At 36.7% G+C, this 13409-nt stretch overlaps 1 protein-coding gene across 1 annotated transcript in view; it reads left to right on the forward strand.

Annotated features, from left to right (window-relative positions):
- Positions 1 to 13409, forward strand: part of CFAP47 (cilia and flagella associated protein 47) — a 346829-nt gene that overhangs the window by 132807 nt on the left and 200613 nt on the right. The window contains 2 exon segments of the mRNA XM_064473493.1: positions 9881 to 9957; positions 12231 to 12376. Of these exon segments, the coding sequence (XP_064329563.1) occupies positions 9881 to 9957; positions 12231 to 12376 (223 nt within the window).

Consider the following 13409-nt stretch of genomic DNA (forward strand, 5'->3'; position numbering starts at 1 on the left):
GCTCCATCTTCAATTTAAGCAAGAGAATAAATAAACTGGAAAACTGTATAACTCCTATCAAAAATTATCTTAGGATAAACCAGTGATTTTTCTAAAACTGCTATCCAAGGCCTCTGAAAAAGAAAGGAAAGATAATAGAGCCACTCTGGTAAGTCCATCAGTGTCTGCAGATTTTAATAATATATCGTACTTAGAGGTGTCAGAAGCTGTTGATACAGAAAAGGATTTTTCATCATCCTGCGTATTTCAGCTTCATTTATCCCTGAAAAATAAATCAGTCTAAAAAGTGTAATTTTAGTCACACATCCAGGCCTCATTCTTACTGAAATTGTTTTGAGGGTGCCTTAAGTCTTTACAAATCTCCTGTATTGGTTTGCTATAATTTTAGATGTTTCTGTTATCTGTGATATTAGAAGCCACTTAGGTGCTATTTTTAATAAGATTTTTTTTCTTGAATGGAACATAAGAAACGTCTGAAATTGTGTTAAAAGTTAAGTATATGTGCAGTTCATAACTGATCAGTAAGAAGATTGTACCTGCAATCATTTTTATTTTTTTGATAAATCCAGAATACACCTTCTACAAAGTGGGGGCCCATTGCTCTAAGTGCTCCATAAGCATAAAACTACCATAAAATCAGTGCTTATGTTCTAAGTAATTGTGTCTATATGATTGGTGTCATTTGCATGCTTCGATCCTAACAACTTAATCATCCATGCAGGTCCAAATGGGTCTTCTCAGTCTCATAGTTTGTTCTGTGCCTTCATACTATGCCCCCAGATATATCAGGCACACCACTTTGAACCTCACTGTAACAAGCTTTACCTGGCAGGTAGCCTTCTCATCTACCACCTTTCTCCTCTGGCAGTATCACAGGCACCCAGAATGCTGTCATTCATACCAAAGAGGAGACCAACCCTTTAGTCATTGTGACACGGGCTCATCATACTGTAACTAGAAAGATAGCCCAAGCTGAAGCTAGAGCCCAGACAAACTATATCATTACTGGGACACAGTGCTATCTAAGCTAAAAAATCGAACAGTAGCCCGTGTCTGAGGCAGGGTGTCATTCAGTGGTTGCAGGTAGGACCTCTTTGTCAATGGGGAGCTGAATGATGTTTGGTGAGGAGGAGAGTGCTTTTTCTTTCATCCGGTTGGCATAATTTTAAGTATACTGTGATACATGTGCCTGGATTTTTTCAAGCTATGCACTTTTCTATGCTTTCCCAAGCCCTTGACACTTCAGTTATTATCCTTGGCCTACATCTGTGTGCCAGCATGGTCTACTCCCTCTGGGAGAAGGAGAACCAGGTGGAGAGATGCACGACACATGGCCCAGGAATTCTAAGTAGTTTTCAAGCTTCATGTTGGTATTTTGACTGATATCAATTTAAAAAAAGTATTGAATGACAGTAAAAGTTCAAGGATACATTTAATAGCTAACTTTTCCTTCATAGATTTCTTTCTGTAAAACTAGGAAGAGGTAAAGATATACCAATGATTCACTAATAGTCCTATTCTAAGACCATGACTAAGCAGTTTAGAGTATGTATTACAGTGTCCATGAGTCATAAGGATGGCTGATGATTGCACAGACTGATTTGGAAAAAAGCCTGTGAATGTGGGTAAATATTTTTACATAAAGAAATCTCCTTCTAAAACAAAAAAGGAACCATCAGTTAATGAATTTCAAATCACGCTTTGCAGAATATTGTATATAGCTTCTTAATGTTTATTTATTTGCTTTTTTTTAACCTAGAGATAATACCAGGAATTCCAAATATTTTTAATTTTCTGAATTCTGTTCTTATACTTTTTGTTCTAAGCAGTTCCATGTGTCAAGGAGAGTTATGTTAAACAGAATACCTGTATTTACTTACTGATAGTATAAAGAAGAAATGAAGATCTAAAAGGCTCCATTGTGTCTCTGTGTAATATAGGTTATGCAATATAGCATGAATACCTGTTGTTTCAGAAAATATTGTTTAGAAATATACTATCAAGAGTCATCACAATTCTGATTAGTATTTTATATACTAGAAATTGATCTATATTAATGAAAGCCATAGTACCTCTTTTGGGCAGCTCCTGTTTTACTTTCTCTCCTAGTCTTTGTTATGGGATCACAAACTGTCCCATGGAGTGTGGAAACTGCAGATATCTTAGATGTGAGTTTTTTGTTCAAATGTATCAGTATTTTCAATGCATTAGTAAGCAGTTCCTTGTGTCCTTTCTCTCTCTAATAAAATGCTTGCTTGCTTCTGTCTTCTAAAGTTCATTGATGAAACTGCTGCTATGTGGACCTAAGATTTCCCTGTGGCGCCTGGTGCTTTTTAGTTTTATTTTTGCTTCAGTAATATATAAAATCTAGAACTGGCAGGTATTAAAAAGATCATATAGTAAATTCTACTCCAAATACAGAAAGCAAAATAATTTTCATTTTCTGATAATTTTTTAGACAGAAAGCACACTTGTTGTCTTGTTTGGACCTTGACTGAAGAGTAAAGGCACAATATTGCACATGTATAGCTATGATCATAGAATCATAGAATCATAGAATCATAGAATCATAGAATCATAGAATCATAGAATTGTTAGGGTGGAAAAGACCCTTAAGATCATTGAGTCCAACCACTAACCTATCACTGCCAAATCCACCACTAAACCATATCCTCAAGCACCACGTCTACCCTTCTTTTAAATACCTCCAGGGATGGAGACTCCACCACCTCCCTGGGCACCTGTTCCAATGTTTGACAACCCTTTCAGTGAAGAAGTTTTTCCTAATATCCAACCTAAACTTCCCCTGGCACAGCTTGAGGCCATTTCCTCTCATCGTATTGCTTGTTACTAGGGAGAAGAGACCGACCCCCACCTCGCTACAACCTCCTTTCAGGTAGTTGTAGAGAGCGATAAGGTCTCCCCTCAGCCTCCTCTTCTCCAGACTAAACAACCCCAGCTCCCTCAGCTGCTTCTCATAAGACTTATTCTCCAGACTCTTCAACAACTTCATTGCCCTTCTTTGGACATACTCCAGCACCTCGATGTCCTTCTTGTAGTGAGGGGCCCAAAACTGAACACAAATTTCGAGGTGTAGCATCACCAGTGCTGAGTACAAGGGGCACGATCACTTGCCTACTCCTGCTGGCCACACTATTCCTGATAGAAGCCAGGATGCTGTTGGCCTTCTTGGCCACCTGGGCACACTGCCGGCTCACGTTCAGGCAGCTGTCAACCAGCACCCCCAGGTCCTTTTCCTCCAGGCAGCTCTCCAGCCACTCCTCCCCAAGCCTTTCATGGCGTTGCATGGGGTTGTTGTGACCCAAGTGCAGGACCCAGCACTTGGCCTTGTTGAATCTCATACAATTGGCTCCGGCCCAATGATCCAGCCTGTCCAGGCCCCTCTGTAGGGCCTTCCTGCCCTCCAGCAGATCAACACTTCCACCCAGCTTGGTGTCATTGGCAAAATTCCTGAGGGTGCACTCAATCCCCTCATCCAGATCATCAGTGAAGATACTGAACAGGACCAGTCCCAACAGTGAGCCCTGGGGAACACCACTCATGACCGTCATGATGACATGATGACATATGCAGACTATCTATGTTGACTGCATAAATGATTTTGCTTTTGATCTTGAATTTTGGTATACCTGATAACATGGAAAACCCAGTCTCTTTGTGGTGCTATGTGGAAGAGGTAACTGGCAACTCAGAGGTGATAGCTACTAAACTGTTTGCCACTGGTGCACAGGTATGTAAGTAATTTGTTGTACAAGTTTGAACCGGTTAGACTAAACCATGGGAAGAAAGAATTGGATGTATTCACACCTGTCATTTTCTCTGCTTCAAGTAAGTCTTTGTACCAAGCAACTGGGAGATGCCCTCCTAATCCAACCCTCACCTGTAACTTACTCTTGCAGAACTTTGTGTTCATTTAATGCACAGTAAAATTACCTTGCTTTGGAAGGGACAAGCTGTGCTTGCAAAAAAACGAAAACAAATGAGAGGCAGTTTGTGAAATTGCTTCGTCACCATTCTCCCTGTTAAACTGAATCACTTCTAATACCTGTGTTATCAGTCTTAGAGACCTGATCCACAGAGTGGTAAAATGTGTATAGTCTCACAAGTAGACCACCAATCCTTTGCCATTGTATCTACACAGCATGTGCATAAGCTTGATGATGGAGCTTGTCTTGGGTTCTTCAGCAGTGATATTTTTCATACAGTAGACTTCAGTGTTAATACACAGAAGAATGACTGGTGCATGAGGTGTGATAGGACACTACTGTGGGATTAATACCACAGAATCATAGAAGTGTTTGGCTTGGAAGAAACCTTTAAAGGTCATCTAGTTTCAACCCCCCTGCCTTGGGTAGGAACATCTTCCACTGGATCAGGTTGCTCAAAGCCCTGTCCAACATGACCTTAAACACTTTGAATGATGGAATATCCACAGATTCACTGGGCAGCCTGTTCCAGTGTCTCACTACCCGCATCATAAAGAATTTCTTCCTTATATCTAATCTAAATTTTCCTTCTTTTAGTTTAAAACTGTTACCCCTTGTCCTATCACTACAGGCCCTGGTAAAAAGTCTCTCTCCATCTTTCTTATAAATCCTCTTTCAGTACTGAAAGGCCAGAATAAGGTCTTCCTGGAGTCTTCTCCACACTGAACAATCCCAAGTCTCTCAACCATTCTTCACAGGAGAGGTGTTCCAGACCTCTGGGTCTTTGTAGCCCTCCTCTGGGCCCGCTCCAAAAGGTCCATGTCTTTCTTGTGCTGCAGGCCCCAGAGCTGGGCGCAGCACTCCAGGTGGGGTCTCACTAGAGCAGAGTAGAGGGGCAGAATCACCTCTCTTAACCTTCTGGCTACACCACTTCTTGTGCATCCCAGAATACGACTGTTTTTCTGGGCTGTGGGTGTACATTGCTGGCTCATATCTAATTTTTCATCCACCAATATCCCCAAGTTGTCCTCCACAGGGCTGCTCTCAGTCCCTTCTTCCCCCAGTTTGTATTGATACTGGGGGCTGCCCTGACCCAGGTGCAGCAAACTGTGTAGACTTATTCCGTGGCAGCATTAAGCTATTCTGCCTAATCCATTTCCTTATTTGTCTGTGTATCAACAGGGAGTGTACTGAGCCAGACTGAGAGTATAATAATGTTTCTTATACCTTCCTGATCTCAACTATATACCTTTTGTTTTTATTACTGCATGAGATTCTATTTCTTTTTTTTTTACAGCAGAATGAGACATAATGTACATGTCTTCCACAACACAGTTTTATTTCCCTTTCCCTTCACTTATCTGCAGGTGCTATTCTCATTGGAGTGAGAGTAAATTTACAGAGAGAAACATTTGATATCAGTCAAATCAATACAATGATTTCCTCTGTCATTCAACACTGAATATAGGAACTTATTCAATGTATAGTTCACTCCAGAGAAGAAATATGTTGTACTCTCTACGTTCTCAATGTGTAATGTATTTCCATGTAATATGCTTATTATGTTATGATTTTTCATGCAGCTTTTGAGCAATTTCTTATTTTTACAGTGATTCTTCTGCTGTAGTCTCTGTTTTTGCAATCGTGACTTGGAATTCTGATTCGAAGAGAAAGCATTGAAAGAGATGACATTTTATATAAAATTTGTATTTTTGTATTTTTATGTGAGATACTTATAAGTACAGAATAAATAGTATATTGTACTTACATACCTCGGAGATAATTTTCTTTTCTGAAAAATGGCCTTTAAGTATAGGTATTAAAATGAATCTCCAGGGTAACATATTTGGAGAATTTTACAAGTCCATTTATTTAAGGTTGTGATTTTTTTTCTTAGCCCAGCAAGATTAACTATTTATTTTAAGAGAGACACAATAGCTGTCAAATGCTGTGTGTAATAATTGTTTGCGATAAGGTGGTTCATCAAATTTTACTGCTAGGGGAGAATGACTTTTATGTGTGGATAATATTAAACTGAGTCTAGAGCTGAGACTCTACTTGCAGTATTTTTTTGAGATACATTACAGTATAGTTTTCAGCATCTATGAGCTCTGTGCTTATAAGTTAAAATAAAACTCTCCTTCCGTAAATGTAACAGCACAGCCTTAACTCCTGTCAACACTAGTAGAAATTATTTGTGAAAAAGGATAGAAAACACTATGAAGTAATATCAAGGAAATACGAAGCACAATTTGCTTTGTGGTAATGCAAATAAGGAAAGTTGTAAGTTGGTTTTTCAAGTGTAACTGTCTTTTCAAATACACTTGAAAAGCAATATTGTCATGAATAGAGTTCAGGTGTTTAGGGTAAGGTGCATCCCCTTCACTTCTTTCTCAGACAAATCCTTGATTACATTAGGTTATTTGTGAATGATTAAATGCACTGTTAGTGAATATCAATCATTCCTGTAGCCTTGGTGTAAAAGAGGTACAGAGGGATAAGCTTTGCTGATCCCAGACTTTCTCTTCCCTTCTTTTCATGGCTATAATTTTGTGGAAATGAACTTTGCATGTGAACTACATTATTTTTAGTATAAATTGCTTGAAGAGATTCTGTTATGAGATTTGATGCTTCCTAGCAAGATCATGAACTACAAATTAACACGTGGATTTTACATCTCTAATTCCTCATTGTGTGGTATGAATTCCCAATACTTACTCAAAGAGAGAAGAGTAAAATTAGCCTTTGTACAGAAAACCATGGAAAATTACGTCACATTTTATATTTATTCTGTGAACAGAAACATTGTAAACCATTTGTACAAAAGTAAATGTCAAGTGTTTTTTTCATGTATAATAATTCTTGTGAAGGAAAAAAAGATAAAAAGAAAAAATCTATGGAATATTTTAGAGAAAACCTATTTTAGATAATTAATTTCCACTGCAATATTAAAAAGGCAAAGATTTTGAGAATGGCACGTGTAAGATGCCAAGTTCAGTCTGTTTGGAAATCAGCACTGTGAGTAAGAGAAATTATTTATACCAGGTAGAGACAGTGGTAACATCAGCCCACTATTTTTAGCCATGAAATATGCAAACGTTTCACTATGTTGCACTTTTTCTTAAGTAATTGTGCTCTGTTTCCTCAAAGAAAAAATCATGGCTCACAAGTTTTAAATAATTTCTGTACTAATGATTTGTTGCATCTTGTGAATCCTTTGTATACAAAATTGTAGGATTCCAATGGGATTGTTTTCCTGACGGTTTAAATCTGGATCTTGCACTTACTTGGAGAATAGAAGTATTTCAAATACTTAAATTAGAAAGTTGCATTTAGTGATAAACTCCTCTAAATTATTTAGAAAATTTTTTTTACTGTTGATGTGTAGTAGTACAAAACCCAAAACATTACTGTTTCTCATTCGAAATAACAGAAGTTATGAGACATCTTTTAAAGGTCATGATATGGTACACTACATAGGAGTTATTCAAATGGTTAACTTGCAGATTATAAAATGTAGTCTTCATAATTGTTAATATTCTATGCAGTAAGTGAGGCCTATGCATTTAAGGATAAATAATAAATAATACTAAATAATAAAAAATATGTTTGAAAAGACCTCTTATTAATCATCTGTTGACTTTACTGTCTAGGAAGGGTTAAATATAGGACTTTATAAAAAGCAATGATCCTCTCATTTTCTCAACTATTGAAAAAGCAAACTTCCAAGTGATGAACATCTTGTGCATTTCCACAGAAGATCCACAGTTTACTTTTTCTTTATTTGTAAAAATACAATTTATTATGTGGACAAAGAAGGGGAAAGATGAATAATTCATTACAATCACAACATGTTACATTTAAAATTTTCAAATTTAGATGGTGAAATACTAACGTCTCTGAGGCCAGAAATCTGCAGTTGCACTGAACAATAAATAACAACAACAGAAATAAAATCAGTAACATTTTAATTGGAAAAACTGAATTGAGATAACATTTCAACAGTGGTGTTTTTCAGGAAATGGAAGTAATTAAGGCCTGAACCTTCTTTAGGGTTTGGTAGCGTCACCCCCATATAAATGCAGACTTCTGTTGAAATCAGTGGAGCTCTACGTAGGAGCTGGGTTTCCTGTATTTCTCCAGGCCTAAACAAGGAAACAAAAAAAAGGGATTTGCTAGCTTTATTTGACATTTGTTGAACTGATGTTGGAGAATTTTTATTGTACCCCTACCGCTTCAGTCATATTAAAGACATGTTTGTGCTTAAACATAAAGATTTAATGAACAAATGCATTGGGCAGAGACCTACCGCCATAAGCAGTTTTGCAAGGAGTCTGCTAAGATGCAGCACGAGCCGGTTCCTTGTATACACTTGCGCCAGCACCAATCGTGTGAGCATCAGCATCAGGCACATTAGCCCTGTCTACCAAAAGTGGGTCCTGAGCACTTGCATTCCATGATCCATTGCTACAAGATGATGTGGCGTCATTTCTTATCTCTTCAGCAAGGGAAACTTTGCTCCCTGAAAGGGAATCGTTCTGTCTTTGGCGTTCCTGCTTCCAGCCCGTTGGGCCTTCTTGCCCTCCATGCCAGATTGTTCCTTGGTCCTGAATTACAAGTGCTGAGCAGTTACAGTTTGAATTTCCCCTTCACTGGACAGAGTTTCTTTCCAGATTTCCGTTCCTTTTCCTTTCCAGAACCAGAGCTAAAATTGAGTACAGTAGAGATTAAACCGTGAATTCTGACTCTGGCATGATGACTAGCAGTATATTCAAGGTTTTCAGTAAAGCGCTGGAGACAAACAGTTTCCAAAACCATAGACTAGAACCTTCATTTACTAGATAATTCCTATTTTTTACACATATGAGCTGCTGATACGTTTTGTAATTAAACTAATAAATATAAAATGTTTGCCTAAAAGTGTACATCACCAAAAAAAAAAAAAAATCTAGACTTCTATAACATACCAGGAATAATAATAATTCTATAATATACCAGGAATTACAATTAATGTTAAAAAATACTCTAAGTTTAAATGTCTTATTTTTATTGTTTCTAAATGTTACTGTTGTGTTAAAGACATTTTGACCCCTAGGTAGGCAGATAAAAGTTAATAGATTTAGTTAGCTTTCAGGATGGTACCTAGATAAGGTAATTGAGTTATCATTAATAAATCAGAATGCTTATCCCTTCTTTAAAAAGAGGAGACTATTGAGCTAGAAGCCTGAAAAAAATGGGGGACTAAAAAGCCCCAGAGTTCTAGTATCTGAAGTGTGTTCTGCTAAGGGGCACAGAAACACTGTTACTTTTGCAAGCCAGTTACTGTAAGAAGCAGCAGTTTAAAGACATGTCCACAAGGTCTATGGATGTAAGTCCTAGAGTGAGCACAAGGCATCTCAACTGAATTTGGTTTGCAGATATTTAGATGTGTTTCTATAGAGTAGTTTTGGGGGGAAAAATTGGAAAGACTGAAAGGAAGACAAGTGAGAACATCAGAGGAATGCAAGGCCTTGCCACTTCATGACGTACCAGGGAACAATTCTTCTTTGCTTATCCCTACAGAATATTGAAATGATAAAGAGGAGAATTGGGACTGAATTCCCCAAAAAGCATTATTGGACAGGAGTACTTCTGACTGGCAAAATACAACTGTATTTTTTTTAACATGGATTTTTGCTTATATGAGTACTACAGAGATATTATACAGGTTTATTGAAGGGAGCATGTTCTGGCTCTGCTGTAAATATGACCACTAACTTAAGTGGAAGAGGTGGTATTTAACATTAAGTAGATGGTTCCAGAATGTATTTTTTTTTTCTTGAAAACATTTGCTTTTCCAAGTATTTATTAATAAAAACAGAAAGAAGCTATCTATTACTAGTAGAAATGTTTGGCTTTAGTGTATTGCTTTCATTTTTATTTTTTCCTTTTAGTTCTGAAAATAACATATTAAATTGTAAAAATGGTGCACTGCCTGAAGATCCAAATGAAGAGAACAACTTAAATTGCTGTAAGTACCACTCTACAATACCTCTTGTGTCACTACAATAGAAGTTAGATTATCTACATATGAAAGATTGACATCTAAAGTAATTATTATTTATGGGTATGCTCAGTAACTCTTATTTATAGGATAGTTTGTCTTCTGATATATTTAATTTAGTGAAATGATCTCTAAGGTTGCACCATAGACCTAATGACTTTATTAAAAAAAAACAAACAAGAAGTCTATTTTTCCTGTTTTAAGGGCCCATGGGTTGGCGTAACGGAATTCTGATGAGGAGCCTTTGCATTTTGCCTAATTTATTTTTAAAAATGCTCATCATCAGGGATTGTGCATTTCTTGCTCTTATGTCCTATGAAATGTCAGTCAACAGTTCTGTCAAAATGTATGAATCTTGAGCTACAGCCTTTTCTGAGACTGTTGAAAGACCTCTTGAGCAAAATTTGTAGGATGGCCTTATGAAATTAATTTTGTCCTCTTGGAGAGTATTGTGTTTCCATGGAGTCATAGGGAAATGGCATATATGCTATGGAAAGAAAATTTGTAATCCAAATAATGTAGCCCTTCTAGATATATTTATTATTTCATATTGTATTCTGAGATGTAATTAACAACCAACTAATACACAGTTCATAAAAATAAAAAGTATGTAGCTTAAATAATGAAGTGAGGTACAACTATTGTACCAATCTGGAATAGCTTACAAAGGTTTTTTGTGGCTTCATCAGACTGGAGCTACAGAGACATTTTTGATGGCATTTCAGGTCTTTGTAAACATAATTACATTTTCATTTTTTGTAGAAGGGCACTTCTGCTTTGGGAAGAATCCCCCATATTCTCTCTATAATACGGTGAACAAAACCTAAATAAAGCGTTCTGCACATGCTTTACACCCTGACCTGAGAGAATATTAATATTAATAATTAATTAATTAATATTAATAATTAATAAATATTAATATTAATATTAAGTGTCAAGAGTCCCTTAGAGACTAATAGGAGTAATAGGAATTAGGATTACTTTTTTTTTTGTCTTGGAGCAACCATAATAAAAAGGAAGAAAACTGTAAAGAAAAAAAAATCTAATTTTTAAAATAAATGTTAATTTGTTGGAAATTGTTTTAATTTCACAGAATCCCAAGAGAAAGTGAAGAGGGAGAGTTCTTGCAAGACTAGTTTAGTCTGCTCCACAGTTTTACGTACTTTGAATGGGGAACACTTGAACAGGAGACAAGTTTGCGAGTTAGTGCCTTATTTAGACAAAAATTAGTTTGTGTTAGGGCTGCCTTACCCTAGTTGATGGAAGGGTGAAAATGGGACTTGGGTCCTGTTGGTGGTTTTGAGGGTGGGAGTTTGGTCATTGTTTATGTAGGCTTTGAAAACATCAAATTCATATCAAACTTAACTGTTGTTTGAAATGTGAGTATTGGAAGAACCCTGTATTGACTGGAAAAGAATGTGGATTATGGAGAGAAAAGGTGGGTGGTGGTGATGACTTTCTTTAGCTTGGCTCTTGGTGGTCTTGGGGGGTGAGTCAGATTTTTTTAATTGGCGAGTTTGGCACAGGTTTCTTGTGTGGTATTCACTCATTTCTGTTGCCTGCACTTTCACTTCTATTCTTAAGTCTGTTGAACTTCCTAGAAGGTTCGCCAGCCAAGGTTGAATAAGAGTCCAGTTCTAAAGTATTTTGCCTTATCAAAATATGCTCAGCAGATGAAAAACACAGTGAGAAAGTAGTCAGACCCTGCCAGATGCAACCCTAAGATTCTTAATGTCTTATGAGGAAAGTACTTTGTCAGCATAATGCTTTTGTGAAAGCATCGCAAAGAAAGCAAGATTGCCAGTATTTCGTTTTTGTCCATTCTGGAGGATTTCCAACTCTAATATGACGTAGTTACATACATAAATAAAGATTGCTTGTTTAAATGGTGGTAAAATGTACTCTTCTTTCTGGCCGGAAGAGTCATTTGCTTATAGGCTGTACATCCTTAAAGAGGTTTTTTGATAGTGAGAACTGTCTGTTTTCCCTGGTTTTGTTTCAGTGCACAGAGTAAGAACAAAGGTAGTTAGTAAAATGCATTTAAATAGTACAGTGTACAATATTGCAGCACATTTACACAAGTGTAACCTTAAATATTGATTACTGATTACATGTATGCCTTAAACATCAATTACTACAGGAGGCTGTATACAGTGTCCTTATATTTAAACTCAGGCAGCTACATTATTTTACAACCTGTATTGTTGTATCTAAACAACCATTTAAACTTATTTTAACAGCTGACCAATCCAGCCTTCTGCATGAGTTCTTCAGTCCAATGGAAAAACTGTTCTTGGAAGGAAGAAGTTCTGCAGGCTTAGATATTCACTTTCTTCCCTTTAATATGGAAAAACGTTACTGCACTGTCATTCTGGTTAATGAACTGGTAAGAACAGAAAGTATGTTCTGTGAATGGTTTTCATGCGCTAGCCTAGTCAGTTAAGAATGTGTGAATAGGGTAAATGAATATATAAATTGGTTATGTACATCTCTTAAGCTAATATTTTTGCACGCATATGCAATTATAAAGATGTAGTTTATGTGCTAATTTTTGGAAATGAAAATATTTTCTCTTTTTTTTTTTTGTTAAAATACAATATTCCTATAATTCTTGGAGGAAAATATTGCTTAAGAAGTTGGTCAGAGATTTACACAAGATTACAGGCTTCAGCTAAGAATTTAAACCAAAGCTTAGTGCCCCTTTATCTCCACATAATTAGAATACATATGAAATGCTGCAAGTTTCTTTTCCCTGTACATCATTACAAATAAGCATAATACTGCAAGGAATGTTACTTTGGTGGCTTTTCTAGGCAATGCAGCTTCAAAACAAATATGGAATTTAAATAAGTTGTCATGATGTGAAAGGAAGAATAATGCTTTTGGATGAGACATAGACAGGAAAAGGATAAAGTCTTTACTGTCCTGTACTTCTCCCTGTATTTATCACTGCATCTAGGATATGCTGTCAAAGTAGAACAACAATTATTTTCCTTGCTCTGTCTCTTTTTAAATTTTTCTGCCAATCCAAATTCCATACAGTCCTTGTCACCAAAGCAGGTCAAACTTTTGAATAGATTGTACATGAATACTGACTCCATTATCTTTCAGTTTCTCTTGACTCACGTAGCCTGGGTTTTGCCATATATACTTAATTGAAATTGATTTCATCAAATTACCAAGACCTGCTTTTGACCAACTGTCAGAACTTAAAATTTGCACTCCAGCTTCTTTAGGGTCCTTTAGGTCAGGATGCAATCCTTTATCTCAGTGGTCACAATCTTTTTATTTCTGTCTTTAGTCCACCTTTTCATGTCGTTAGCTTCTCTGCTGTGTTTTGTCTCTAGCTGTCAATGTTTTTCACCACTCTGTGGTTTTTCTAATCTTCTTTTATATCTGGTTGGTCTCAAGGCTTGCAT

This window comes from Phalacrocorax carbo, chromosome 1, assembly GCF_963921805.1.
Source record: "Phalacrocorax carbo chromosome 1, bPhaCar2.1, whole genome shotgun sequence".
NCBI lineage: Eukaryota > Metazoa > Chordata > Aves > Suliformes > Phalacrocoracidae > Phalacrocorax > Phalacrocorax carbo.